Source organism: Labrus bergylta, chromosome 14, assembly GCF_963930695.1.
Source record: "Labrus bergylta chromosome 14, fLabBer1.1, whole genome shotgun sequence".
In the NCBI taxonomy this organism is placed as follows: domain Eukaryota; kingdom Metazoa; phylum Chordata; class Actinopteri; order Labriformes; family Labridae; genus Labrus; species Labrus bergylta.
Genome location: NC_089208.1, coordinates 15,381,247 through 15,396,698, shown reverse-complemented (window position 1 = coordinate 15,396,698; position 15,452 = coordinate 15,381,247). Strand labels below are relative to the sequence as shown.

At 38.3% G+C, this 15,452-nt stretch overlaps 1 protein-coding gene across 1 annotated transcript in view; it reads left to right on the top strand.

Moving 5' to 3' along the window:
- Positions 1 to 7,829, top strand: part of gabra6b (gamma-aminobutyric acid type A receptor subunit alpha6b) — a 31,706-nt gene extending 23,877 nt beyond the window's left edge. The window contains exon 10 of the mRNA XM_020638302.2: positions 4,228 to 7,829. Within this exon, the coding sequence (XP_020493958.1) occupies positions 4,228 to 4,240 (13 nt within the window). The 3' untranslated portion in view covers positions 4,241 to 7,829. The remainder of the gene's footprint in view (positions 1 to 4,227) is intronic.
- The last annotated feature ends 7,623 nt before the right edge of the window (positions 7,830 to 15,452 follow it).

Sequence of the window (15,452 nt, the reverse complement as noted above, 5' to 3'; positions counted from 1 at the left end):
GCTTAGGCAATATATCAACTCCAAAGCAGTGTCAATTTCCCCCTCTCATTTATGCCATTTTTTTTTTCAACCAGAGGAGTAGCCCCCTGCTGGACTTTAGAAAGAATGCATGTATAAGCACTTGAGCATTTGCTGCATTTTTTAAACTTAGAGGCTATACTTCTAATATACAATCAACACAGGAGAGACAGCATGCTTTAGTTCACAAAACCGATAGAGGTTTCTGAGATATAAACATGAAAGGCGTAACATAGTGTTATGCAGTAGCAACAAATCATTGTGGTTTCTGATTCCTGTTTGATGTGATAGAACTCTACAGTAATAAGAGCAGTAATCTGTGTGATTGAGGGAGTTCAATGAGGATGTGCAAAAACTGCACATGTATATGACAGAAGTCTGCTGGACTTTGATATGGTATTTTCATTAGGCCTGATGTTGCCACAATGTTATTCAATCAGATTTTATATCTGGCTAATGTAGATGCATAAAAAAACAGGTGTAAATGAGAGTTAAAATTACAGTGATGCACGTTTAATTGAGCTGAACTGTGAGTCTTTACAGAGACTTACAAAGACTCAAGCTGTAGTGTAAAAAAGAAAGCAGTCCTGCACAGCTGAATCCCACTACATGGTACAATACTTCACACTTCCACAATTAACACTTTATGGTTCATTACTATTTTTATTCAGTACCACCCACACTGGTGACCCTTTGATTCTGAGTTAGTTCCATCTTAATCCAAGTATTACTACTAATACATAAAAGTCAGTTCACTGCACAGAAATAAATATCCAGCTCAAGTGGCTCAAGCTGAAAGCGGATCACAGTAAGTGCAGCAGCTCCCTTTCATTCTTTGTAGCTTTGCTTTTATCATAGAAGGTACTCTCACAAGGCTGAGCTGGACCAGACGCGGACTCCGTTTGTGTCAGCGTGTGTGCAGGTGGATTTGTGTGCGTGTCTACTTTTGTGAAGATGCAGGCATAGAAGTGTATTAGTGTGCCATGGCAGCAGTGCCTACCGACTCAAGGCTATTTTAATGAATAGCGCCATTCAGGGTGAGACATGAAGGAAACAAATTTGCTGAAAACACTTCCTTCTGTGAAGGGCCCCAGCTGGTTGCTGACTGCTTGCTGCCTGGCTGGTGCGCTGACTGGTGTATGTGTGTCGGAGCGGGTACAGCAGGTGATAAGCCCTTCTTCTCTTTATGGCCCATCAGAGTGCCGGGCTTGAAAAACAACTTCCCCATTGTTGCACGTAAATCAAAAGCACTAAATGCTGTTTCCAACTCAATTCCTATTTTGGGTTGCAGGGCCAGAGCCATAACTTTGGTGTAATGATCATTCAATTACAGGGCACTCACACAGGGAGCGAAGAAGACCGATAGAAACAGCGATCCCCCATCTATCATATTTCTCTTGGCGGTCTTCTGGGAATTGCTACATCTGCCTTTGTCACCTAGTTTGTGTGTGCTTGCATGAATGAATTTCTCACACATCTACCTGTGTTTACATGGACGCCTGTGCGCACGCTGAAGCGTAAAACATTTACAAATCCTTCTCGAGAGATAAATTGTTATCACACAGGAAAACTGCTCTTTGTCCCTGACTTGGTCTTCACTCTCTCTCCCTCTCCTCTGTCCCACTATCCCTCACACTCAATTGCTTTCTCTATTTCCCACTTTATCTCAGTGTCACTCTCTCAGACACACTCTCTTCCTCACTCTCTCTTTTCTCCCCCTCACTCTCTCTCTCTCCCATGCTGAACTACATGTACTCTGCTCCCTCTATGATAAGACAGGACAAACCAACAAGCTAAGCAGAGTGATGTCCCTCAACCTCATCTCCACAGCATTATCATACAGTCATTTTAGAGCAATGGGGAATCTGCTCTGTAATGACTAGATAGAGTCATCTGTTTACTTGAGCAATTACAGTTAATGTAGCAGGGCAGCCTTTTTCAAAGAGAAATGGTTGAACCACCAAAGGTCAAAAGTTCAGTCACTGCAAGAGACAATTAGTCTGTCAGCAGTTGCATGTACTGCCAATGTGCCCCAAAGCAAACCACTGAACACTACTCACTCATTTATGACACAGCAGATTCAATTAGGAGTTATTAGTTGCAAGAGGGGCTTTTTCACTACTAAAATTACAAATATTTAGAATGCTGCCAACAGATGAGACTGGCAAAAGCATAGCTGATGTCTACAGAAAAGGTGTAGCATTGTACAATGTGGACAAAAAGCAATGTGTGTCAAATGTTCATATATGTCAGAACATTTTGAATTGTATTATTATTATTCATGCATAGATATCAGGCATCAACCTACACAATAGTTTAGATTTAGACCTTATAATCGAATGGTCAGCTCCATTTTGTTTATTTGAGTTCTTACTTCTTGCAATATTTGGAATGATAAGTTGAAGGTGACATTTTAAAAGCCTCCAGAAAATGTGTCTTGAAATAGTGAATGAATGAATAAATAAATAAATATTTTCCTTTTGGGCCTCTCAACACAGCCAATCTCTTATGGTTTTATTCAGACACATTTAAAGAAAACATTAGCGCCATCACGCTGACCCAAAACAAAACATATACAAAAAATGGGTAGTAAAAATGCATATGCTTTGTTGTCCACATAATTGTTAACATAATCTTCATATACGTGCAGCATTAACTGAGATGCCCCTTTTTGTTCTTAAAGGTTTGGATACAATTACAAAGCTAAACCCCACCACCACCTCGCTCACGTTTAATATCCAATGGGGGAAAATGGATCAATACCTGCCAGCTCTAAACCCTGGCAGCAGAAAATAGACAAACGCATTTATGCTCAAGAACCCCAGGAATAAATTCTTGGCATGCAGACAATACTAATAATGGGTGTAATCAGCATAATAGCTCCAATGACATTTCTTACAAGTCGGTCTCAGAATATATGACATAGTTGATATAATATTAATTTCAGAATTGTGTCTTAAACTAAGGCTGCACAATAGTTTTGTGTTTTCATTTATATCGAAATATAAGCATTGCAATAAGCATATAACAAAAGTCTAGATTTATTAATATAAATGAGAAAAATGCATGTGTGCATTGTTAACTAGTGGATGTAGACTTGGGCTTAATGAACATGCTCATACACCACTGTAATGCTGTGAGAATACGCTTAAAAAAGCTACCCTCAGACCAGTTGGTGCCAATTTAGTGGTGGAAAACAAAGCTGGTTGTTTTTAATTGCTATCGATGTAGAACAAACCTCCTCCATGACTTGCTTTTTTATTTTCATTGGCTAATTTTTTTAAAAACACTGGTGTACGGGTCTTTGCATAAATCTAACCAACTGACATGTCAAATGGTTAGTATCAAACTTTTTTTTATTATGCACAGGAACCACTCACAGAGACACACATTTGTACTTTGGCTGCTTTAAATGGTTTATGTACATCAGGTGATCTAATTTAAACCAACAAAATCCATATGGAGTAATTGAATCCTACCAAGATGGAAGTGCACAATAGCAGCAGATGTAGTTCATTGGCAAAGTATGTGCACTTTAGAAAGTGAAACAAACTTAAATCAACTAACTTTTAAAACAGTTTTGGCTTCATGTTTGGCCTTTAAAGCACATGGATACTGAACATGATCTGCCACCCGAATGCCTCTTGTCTACCTAACAATCCAAAACAAAGAAAGTTAGCCCTTTCTATGCCAGCAGCCTTGTACAGTAAGTTTTCTGGCTGGGAAAGGCTCACAGTGCTGTCAAAAGTGCCTCCTGCTTTAACACATCAGGCGGAGGAGGTGGAGGTGTGAACTACCTGGCAGAGGTACCCAGACGAGCTTCACAGGGTCTCTGTGAACAACACTGGCAGCGAGGGACTGAATAATTCCAAATTTTAAATTCAGCCTGGAATGAATACCAGCCTCCACAGCATCCCTGAACCAGAGCATGCTGTTACATCATCCCACTGTGCTTTTGTGCTTGTGTTTGTGCAGGCAGATGTGAAATGAAGTAGGTGTGTGTGTAGGTGTGTGTATGCATAAATCTGTATGATTGAATATGTTTTAAAAGATCCATAATTCGAAGCAGACCTTGATTTTCTCCGTGCAGCATACCAGGATGCTCCTCTCTCTCTCTCTCTCTTCCTGTCTCTGCTTAACACACACTGAATACTTGGTAGCCATCTTTTTACTCACTCTGTCTTTATGTCTCTGTCTTCTGTCTTACAGGGACACCGTCTAAGCCAAGAGTTCGACTCAAGTGCACAGGAACACACAGGAACACATACATATATATGTATATATATATATATATATATATATATATATATATACTCAATAAATAGATGACAAACGTTTGCCAAGCATTCTTTTATGCCGCCTCAGTGCATTGTATTTCTTTTTAACTCCCTCGGAAAGTGAGTGTGTTCAGAGCAGATGAACCAGCTCCAATTGCCAACTTGACCCAGGAGCTCACAGCCTGTGTGCCCCAGGTTCTGGAAACGTTTCAAACAGGTATTAAATCTCTCACTGTTTCCCTCATTTCTTTATTTCTCTTCGCCAATATTTAAAAAAAAAAAAAAAAGCCACACATGATGACACTTTTTCTGTATCTGTCTTGATTCCCTGCTCAAGTCTATGGGGCAAGATGTAGCTTGCTAGGCTAGCTAGGCTGCAGAGCCAGGGGGCAGAGCCACGACTTTGTTCTTCGTAGTTATTTCTGTGTGTGCAACATGCATGCATTTCCACACATGAGAGTGATTTTGCATGAGTTGAATATATCCCATTCCCTATAATGATACTTAGGACACACAAGGGGGATGAGTGCTCTCTCTTTCCTGACTGGATACATTGTGACTGACTGACTGACTAGCAGGAACTCTCTCACTTCCAGCCCTCCTCTTTCTTTCCACTCCTCATTTTCTTCCCACAACACCCATTTGCAATCGCCTTTTTTTTTTTTTTTTTTTGGTTCATTGGCTCAATTTCCCTCCGCTGATGGAGTACAGAGGATGTGGAGCACAATCTTTAAAGTGTTTTTATGGTGTGTTCCAAATATGCATTGCCCTGGTTGAACATTCACTTTGACATGCAGATTCAGACAGAAAAGAAAAAATATCATGTCAAACATTTAAAAAAAAAAAGAACATGCACACATACTAGAAGCTTACACTTAAAGTTTGGAATGTTTTCCACATTGACAGGGTTGCTTGCCCTAGATTTATTTTAAAAATATGAAATGTCAGTGCATAATTTAATGATAAGTACGGAATGAGTTGTCAAAGTCTAAAGCTGTGATATGTCTGGTATTTTTTTTTAACCCAGAAACACCCAAAACCTGCCTCCAGCAATAGAATATACAAGTTGTACTAGATATTTAATGTTTGCTGGAGGAATCAGTTTAAGCTGCAAAATGTATGACACAAAACACTTCATTGCAACCCCATTAGATGTATCCACATGGAAGAAAAGTGTGACAAACATTGACAAAAAAATTAAAGAAATATAATGATATATATATATATATATATATATATATATATAAAGAGAGAGAGAGTTCATCCTCTGCTGTACATATACTTGTGAGCATCTCACACAGTACAGACTTCATGTATCCTAGTAACAAATGTTCATTCCCAGGAGCTGATTAAAGCCTTTATGTGCTAACACTGTTATCATCTTCTTGTTTATTGTTGCTATTTATTGTAGTCATTTAATTGAAGTAAAGGACTCCTACACTGGTTGCCAATTAATTCTGGAGTCGACAGCTCTGGCATCTGGTTTTCATTATGAAAGCAGCAAAAAATAGAAACCTAAACCTATCATCATCAATTATTCCAAATGCCAAAAAACGTATTCATTAATAATCCACTTGTGTGGATTTGCATACGATTACACACCATTTCCAATTAAGCAGAGAGGGTAACACGTTTAAGCCATGTGGGCTTCTATATATAAGCTGATGTGTGTTTGCCTCCTCATGACATCCATCATCCACGAGGATGTTCTCATTAAAGAGTCTCTTAATAACACAGTCAGCTTGTGAAGTGATAAAGCTGCCCACTGCAGCAAAAGGTTACCCTAGTCTTGAAAAGAAAAATGGACACTTCCTCTGGTGGTTTTGTTGATATTTCATTTTTATGAAAATTCACACAAAATAACTGTTTAAAAAAAATGTGCAAATGTGAAGTTACTGAGGTGATATGACTTCCTGGTCCTTTAATATTGTCTTATGTTTATTTATTTTTTATTGCCAGTTTGTAAGGATGCTCTTTGTTTGTTGTATATATTTATGTCTTTGTTATGAGCACTTTCAAAGGACCAACATAGGAAGCTCCGTTCAACAAAAATGACATTATAGATCAATAATGCATGATTAAAACGTTGCATCATGAACTTTTTAGAGAATCAAAATATGCAATGCAATAAAAAATGCAATATAGCCTCTGGTCGGACTCCCAGGGTTTGGATCCAATGCTCTGAACTATTTTCTGAAGAAGCTAAGCTTTCAAGTCGCAAACAAGAAGCTCTATCGCCAAACAAGAACATCAGCATTGGACTTTTGTGCAAAACCTCGGATGACATCCAGTGCCAAGGATTTTTGAAAATTGTTTTCTACAATAACTGTGCATGGGAACTATGGTTTGAAAAATGTAACATTAGGGTTAGGCTATAAAACATCATAAGGTTATATCATTTAACCTGCTATGTTTGGACTTAAGCTTTGAAAATTTAAAATGTGGGAATAAGGCCTAACATTGATAATTATGGACTCAAAAGGATCATTTGAAGGCCTGTTGATGCATGTTTTCTCCCATCTGTGCACCACAGGACTAAATGAGCAGAGGTGTCAGACTGTATGAACTGTCTTTGCATCCTCCCACTTCCTCTTCTTCACTCACCACCCTCCTCCCCCTTCTGCCTTTGAGCCAAAGGCTAAAGAGAGAGGCCATTTCAGCCCTTATTGCCCTCTGTGTCAGGCTACATTGTGGAAAAAAACCTGACTGCCAGTGAACTCGGACTGCTACAAAACTGCTGGCTCAAACCCAACGGAGAACCAGAACACCAGTGACCCTCCTATTGAATAAACTCCTGTCAAATCAAACAGAAATATGGATGTGTGCACGTGCGAGTGCTAGTGTGAGCATTTAAAAAAAATGACTTAAATCATTTTCTTTAACCAGTGACCCGATTGATCTGCCCTCTGATCCCCAGCCTAGCTGCTCAGCTCCATCACTCCGTCCTGAGAACCACAATTGCATGACCTCAGACGTTTTATGTGCTTGTTAGGGTTGTTGAATGTAAAAGGTTGTGAACTCCATAGAATGTAGAATTCTATCGCTATGGTGACTGCGGCCACAAACTGCCCTTTTGTCGTTTTGTTTCATTCCAGACCACAGGCATGTGCTTTATTCATGTTTTCATTTAGCCAGTGTTGACCTAGAAATTGTAAAACACAATTTAGAGACAATGAAAGCTATACATTGTCATTTTATTTGTATATTTTGTGAATACAATCGGTTATTTCTGTAGGTTGGTATTTATATTCCAACTGTTTGACCCTGCTTGATGATCAGCTGCACCACATTAACCATTTGTACTGATTTGTATGACCTCAACTTTTGTATTCAAGCGATTAAGTTGCTCTAGACTTGCCCCTTTATTAGTTTTTAGTGTCATGAGAGTGGCTGTTTTTATTGAAAAACAAAACACTAATTGCATATTCAGGTAATTTGTCCCCTGTTAATAAATGAACCGCTACACACTTTCCCCAGCAGAATGTAAAATATATGTTCAATAAAGACAGAATATGTACATATATACAAACAGAATATATCTCTCTTTTTCACTTTGCTGGGAACTTCCACTATACACCGAGCGATGCAATCTTTTGATGATGCCTTTGAGGCTTTGCTCATTGTGGAATAGTATTTGATGCAATCTCTACCGCCCTCCTTAGCAGGGTGCTGTTCTTTCTTTTTTTATTGCCACAATTTTAATTATCTGACATACAAGGACAATTTTTTCATCCTTACAAATACCTAAAATTCAATTTCTGGATAATTATACCCTTCCAGGCTCACGCAGATAGTTATTATGGTTGAATATAACCGCGTTAATTTATGACGTTTAACCACACATGAAGACAATCATTCTAATTTCATACATGAATGCTACTGAACACTGTAAATGTGACTCCCACTGCTCCCAGTTATCATAGAGATGATGTAATATGAGATGTCATGAGAGACAACAGTAGCAATGTGGCATATCAAACACACAAACTGTGTTGAAGCAGCTATATATAAACATGCGCAGTACATGCCCTGGTATAGATGGAAAGCTGTACAGCCAAAGAAACATCACGACCCATAAACTAGACTATTTTTTGTTACCTTAAACACAAGAAAGCGACATTGCCTTAAAACCCAGAAGTGTGTACTCTATATTCATCCACACAGAGTGGTGTAACCTCCACGCCTGCTCTAAGTCACACACTCCTCTCACTTTTTTTTTCATTCTCACACATTAACAGCAGCCAGCAGGCATTAAAAAAAGCAAAGGACTCAAAAAAAGGAACTTTAGTGAACCATCTTCCTGTTCCCTTTGGATGCAAAGGCATGTGCTTCCAGACCCGTCTCAGTCTGGGTCATCATAACCAATCACAAAAGGGTAGAGTGCCACCTATTGGTGCACAACCTGCATCCATTTTCCTCTTTACCACCACCTCTTCACTCTCCCTCCTCCCACAGACACACTGGCGCTTCACTCCTACACACTGACTCACCATATGTTTTTTTACACACGCACAGTGAAAAACACAGTTTGAGCGCACACAGTAGCTGCACGCACACAGAGACTGACATGGAGGAAAATCTCAGTTTGTGTGCATTTGAGAGGATGCACACAGATGCACATGCATTAACAGAGAAATATTAAATCACAGACAAATGCATTAATGATTACATATTAGCATGCACAGTGATTATGAGAATAGTTGATAAGAGAGGTTGATTCTGTATTATTGCTTTGCACAAGATGGGGACCTTTATTGCAGTTCTCTGCCCTTTTCTTTCTTTTAATTTCTCTTCATTGTGATATTTAATAAAAGTAAAAAGTGAATATATATATATATATATATATATATATATATATATTCATATATGAATGACAAAAAAAAATACATGTATTTTAAATTATCTAAAGAACAGAGAATATTACATTCTCAAAAAGGTAAATATTTCATGAACTAGTAATTTTTAAATTTTAAGTAAATTTTCTAGGCTAAAGTAACTAAAAATAATGAACAAATGTAATGAAAAAAGTGAGTGCAATGCTTTATTTAAGCTCATAGAGTGTGTCAGTTTATTAAAATGTACTTTGTGTTTTCAGCAGTGCCTGAGAGAGGAGCAGGCTGAGTGATCGTGTATTTTTTTGCTATTGCATACAAAGTCTAGTCTAGGTAAACACATAATATTACCCATCTCTTTAGAACTGATCTCATACACTTAAATCTAATATGCAACCTAAGTTGTGTTAGCACCTACTTGTGTCCTGTTGGCCCCCTAATCTATCCAGATGTGGATATGAATATACCATTAATCCATCCGGTGAATCTCCTCAGCTATCTCTGTCATGGTGATGGAAATTCTTGTAGGAAAAAGCAGGATCATCCTCCACCTGTGGGGAGAGAATAAGGATGGCAGCTTTTTCCACTGACATTTGACCCCCCACAAGAAAAATGTTTATACATTCAGATATGCACACATGCACAAGTATGCACACATAGAGGGCAGCTGGGCCTAAGAGGAGCTGTGCTCCTCCACTGTGAACAATTTCCACAGCGCTGTCAGCAGGAACCATATTAACCACATCAGATTCCCTCAAATGCCAAACTGTCACATGCAGTCTGATTCATCAACTTTCCACACTGTCAACCCGAGGAGAGAGGAAGATAGAGAGACTGATGTAGAAGAGGAGGGAAAGAGGGAGTTAGAGAGGGAAGAGGACAATGAAGGTAAGAGGAAAAACTGCAACGATGGTGAGGTGAATTAAATAAACTGAGAAATGGATAGAGGAGGGAATCAGAGAGAGAGAGAGAGGGAGAAATTATACAGTGACATAGAGAGGTAGAGGGGAATTGGGGATTCAGATCAAAAACCAATAAATAAATCTCTCTCGTGCCTGATATGCCAAGCTGCTGCTCCAGAAGAAACACGACGGCACAAACCAACCAATAACCCAGAATGCCGTGTGTTACACGGATGGGGAACACACTCCGACGCGCTCCCTTTTTTCTGTCGCTCCCTGTGTGTGACAGAGCCACAGAAACACTCACAGCTGTAGTGACGTTTTGTGTAGCGGTGCCAGCAGCTGACTCTCATTTCATTTGGTTCCATCTCCTTCCCCTCTGAAGGATGTAATGTGGTGTCATGCACACTGATCTCCAGTTCCATTTGCTGCCTAGTGGCAGTACAGAGCATGAAACAATGCTTAGGAGGCTTCACTTGATGTGAAGTATTTTGAATGAAACTAGCACCAGGCGTATCATGTTTCAGCTGTTGAATATATGGGAAAATGTGGGTCTGAAGAGTTCTAGAGAGCCAGTGATGCTTTCAGGGTCCCTGTTTTTGCTCTCTCTCTATCTTTTATGAACTCGAGAAGAAAATCCTTCGTGTTTATTTATATTATGCAATGTGTCACTGTAGGAAATGTAAATGAGGTCTGAAGGAGCTCATCACAGCTGAAGTGACTTTTTAACTAAATTTTTTAAAAATTTAGACCCTGAAGACCAGATTGCTCTTCAGGGTGATGTAAACATTAATCATCCTAAAACACCTGTTTACCTCAACTTCATGAACACATTTAGGGGTTTAAGGGTACTGTTAGAGCAAAGTAGGAGGGAGTGACTACTCACTGGTTGTGCAATAAGGAAAGAATAAAGAGAAATGACGTGACTAAAAAGTATGCGTTGTGGTTTGCTTAAATGTTGGACAACTTTCATCAATTCGATCTCATGTATTTTACAAATGTGGTTAAAAATATTTCTAAAAGTAAATTTTTGCTGATTTTTCATGTATGTTCCTTTAAAAAGTGTATGATGGGAAGGATGCAAGAGTACAAGTCCCATATGGTGCAAACTTTCTTTACGAACAACAAAATGTGCAGATGAGTACTGGTGACCTGATCAGACTTGAAGGCTTGTTTTCCTAAAATCAAAGTGAAGAGTGGCATTCTTCCTCGGAAGAAGGACCTCAGGATTATTGCAGAAAATACATTTCAGAACAAACTGGTTTCTTTGAAATAACTTTATTGGGCTTGTTCTGTGGCTGATCAATGATGGCAAAATGTTGATGTGTTCAACATAAGGGATCTTATTTTCTTCAGCTGCAGTTGATGTAAACCTGGGCCTTCATATCACTGTTATAATGCATAATTGCACAACATATTCTGCACATGTTTGGCTTATACTTAGCTTTTATCTTTATGAGAATCCCAATATTCATATTTGTATCAAACAGTTAAGTATTGTTGTAATTACTGAACCACACAATAGAGACTCCAATAGATAACATCATTGTGTGCAGGTCGTTGTGCTCCTCAGTTACAGAAAAACTAAAAACAAGGACCCACGGCAGAACCAACATGATTTCTTTTAACAAAAGACTAATTCCACAAAAGAAAAGCTTACTTTTTAACTGAAGTCCAAAATGCTAATTGAAACAAGAAAGTCCAAACAAAGGGACAAACACAAGCTCTTCTTCTTTGGCTGTTAGGGGCATCAACCACCACCTTCTGAACTGGAGTGTAGGATCTGAATTAATCGATTTCTTTTTATATCCTTGTTTTGAGTCTGTATTTTTTCCTCTTTCTAAAAATCTAAATAAAGCTCTATACTCAGCATGCCCTGAATTCAACTGTAACTTGTGTGTGTGATGTGATCTTTAGTTTTGTATTTTAGAACCTGTCTTTGCTGTTGGTATTGATGACAATGGATTTTAACAGGTTCGATTGTCTCCTGTGCAACACAGTGCTCACACATAGTGGTTGGATACTTAACAATGATCTTTAATTTACAGTTCAGGTAGTTATGTCCGAAACGCATTCTTGTAAAGCACAAGCACACAGCAAACAATCCACACAATGCGGACTTGACTACAGACTGACACTGGAGCGAATTAAAACAGAGACTAAATAAACACTGGGGTAATCAAGACAGGTGTGACTAATTACACAGGTGAAGACAATCAGGGTGTGGCACACAATCACAGTGGAGGGAAACACACAAAGGCAGGAAATGCAACAAGGGGGCAAGAAAATAAAACAGGAAACACTAAAGTCTAGACTCAAAAATAAAACAGGAAACACTAAAGTCTAGACTCAGAAATAAAACAGTACACAAGAGCAAGAGGTTAAAGAAAAGATGACACACAAAGGGCAAGAAGAAACATTGAAGACAAGACTAGGGAATAGAAAATTCAAACAAATGGAAATTGAGAAACGTGAGGAAAGAAAAGACAAAATAAAACAGGAAACACAAACAACTATGAATACTTTGGAAATGATAATCAAACCAAGAATATACCAGACAGATTTACTAAAACTATCCATAAAGAATTTATTTTTAGAAGTGTTATACAAAATAAATGTTGCTCACATAATAAAGTGTCAAAACTTGAGGTTTCAAGTCTTTTTTGACAAAGTTTATTTTTATGATGGCAGAATAAAGTTACACATTTTTAAATGAGCTAATGCCACAGTATAGAATGGAATAGAAAGTGTATTTTCTACTTTTGGATGTGTCTTTGACTTGTGTGTGGAATATAGGTCACACAGAAGGTAGCAGTCAAACGAAATAGCCCTTGAAAAAATAATTAATAATAAACTAACTAATAAGTTTAACCTCCTCTGATACATTGCTATGAGTGGAGAAATCAGGCTAAACCCTGATCTGCATTTATCCCCAGTAGCCCTCCTGTGTAATTGACCTCAGTCTGCAACATCATGGAGGGTTATACGTACAGACCCAGTCTCATTTCATGAAATATATTTCCTGGTTAATTTGATGAGGAACATCCTGTTCCGATTAGACCTGTACAAAGGGGACTGTTAAAAATAACCACAGAATCAGTGACGAACGACCTCCTTCGATACACCCCAGTCCTCCACACACCCAAGGAACGGAAACACCTGACTGGGCACATAAAGAGATCTGACAAGCATTGTAATTCAAGATAGAGACAGCCTTTAGGTAGTTTACCATACAATTATTTTCTAACTTAAACAATGAAGAAAGTTAAGTTCAACCCCAGAGTTTTTCATTCTTCTTGCCAGTATTTGAATTTCAGGCAATATCTGGAAAATCCAAGGGACATATCGGCTTGCAGTTCAAAATCCCACTTATTAATAAGTAAAACCCAATTCAAGCATGCAGATATGGTGCACTCTCTGCTGCATTAAAAGTTCTCTCAATAAAGCCTCTACATAGCAACATCTACAAGCATATAATTAAAATTGCTCTAGAAACCATGGCAACCAAGTTCTTTCACATTGTGAGAGGTCAGCTGGAGCTTGTGGAGAAGATGGCAGGGTACCAAGCCTGGGTCGCCCACGCTGGCAGGTCATAGGTCACATCTCGACTTCTGCATCAGGCTTGTACTCTTCTCCAAGAAATTATTCACGAGTACACATCTGTTTCTTTATCTGTGCTGCTCAGTCCTCGCCACATATCACAGACTTTTAATGTCTCTTGTTGTTCACAACATTCACCATTGTTATCCTGCTTTCTTGGTGTTCTTCTCACCACCTTCACAAACGCCTTTGGCACAGCAGACTCTGTGCTGTCTCAAAGGTGGTGAGTAAAGACTTAATTTATCTGCTCCCCTAAGCTTCACGCTTCATACTTTTCACTCAGCAACTGAGCAAGTTTTCTCAGCTTAATTCTAACTAAGTATTATAAATAACCTGTGAACTGAAGGGAGCAAAAAATAAGGCATTTGATTACAGTGTGTAGCAAATGCATTGTAGATGAAAGCTGCACTTTATGTGAAGGCTGTTGAAGTATGTGTGACTTGTTATGAGGAGATACTAATAGGAACTGAATGACTACCAAATTCATTGTTGAACCAAACAAATCTGTTTTAAACAAGTTATTATAAAAAAACTATTTCTTTCAGACAGATCATTCCATGTTTGTTTTCATGTACATACCAGGCAAGTGCACAATTTTTTATTATCAACAATTCACTCAAAATGTTGCATTTGAAATGAGATGCAAAGTGCATGAGACAATAAATAAAGCTGAAGGAAAATCAATGGGTCAATGGGTCAACGGGTCAACTGGTATAGCCTGACATGCCTCCAGTTAGAGCTCTGACCAGCAACAGAAGGTGACGGATACACATTTAGAAAATAATCAAAGTCCATCCCAACAAATAAGCAGTAGTCAAATAGTCAAATAATGTCAACAAAATGGTGTAAGCATGGGTACATCGTGGGGACTTGACTCACCAATCACAGTGTTGTAATAGGGTTGTGTGTGACTTTTTCACTTGCTGTCTGGTTGTTATAATTACACAAAAACCTATCTGGTCATTGTTCTTGTTTGGGTTGACCTAAAACCTTGAGGGCCTATGTGTGTGAGAAGCAAGCCTCTAAAATAAGAGAGTGTAAAACAGAATTTCCCTCAGGGATTATTAAAGTATTTAAAAAAAAATACAAAAATATATATATACATACCAGAGAAGAAGCACATTAAGGAGGAGCCCTGAACTTTAACATTTGTATACAAATGTTAAAGTTCAGGGCTCCTCCTTAATGTTTTTCTTCTCTGGTATGTTGTATGAATTCTTATTAGCACTTTCCCTAACCCCGAAGTTAGAAACCCCCTTTTATGAGAGGGGACGATAATTTTTTTTAACTCATTTGTTGTCCTTACTTTTTTTCATATTCTTTTGAATACATGTTAAATTCCTCCAATAACTGACTCAGAATAATGGCTGTTTTTAGTGTGAATTCAGATAGCTAAAATGTACAGTCAACTCGGCTAACTTGTATGTGTATGTGTACTCATTTTATTTGTGTAGTAGCTAATGATGGCAGTACGTACATATATATATATATATATATATATATATATCAAAAAATAACATAAAATGATGGATGAAGAGCTGATTGTCACAGTCTTTATAACTAATCCATAGAATGCTACATGTGAGAATCCAGCAGGTTTAGGTTAAAGGGACAATTAAGAGTGTTCCTCAGGGCTTGATTGGTTATATTGATGATGTGTCTGATGCCACCATAAACAGTGCTGATGGCCGACTCATTTCTTTTAATGGCAGAACTCACAAAGGTACTGAGGATAGACCAATTTAATCTTGATTACTGTTATTGATCCTCAAGGACTGTAGCATCATAGTATTTATAGCAGTATTATGAAATGCTGCCAGTTT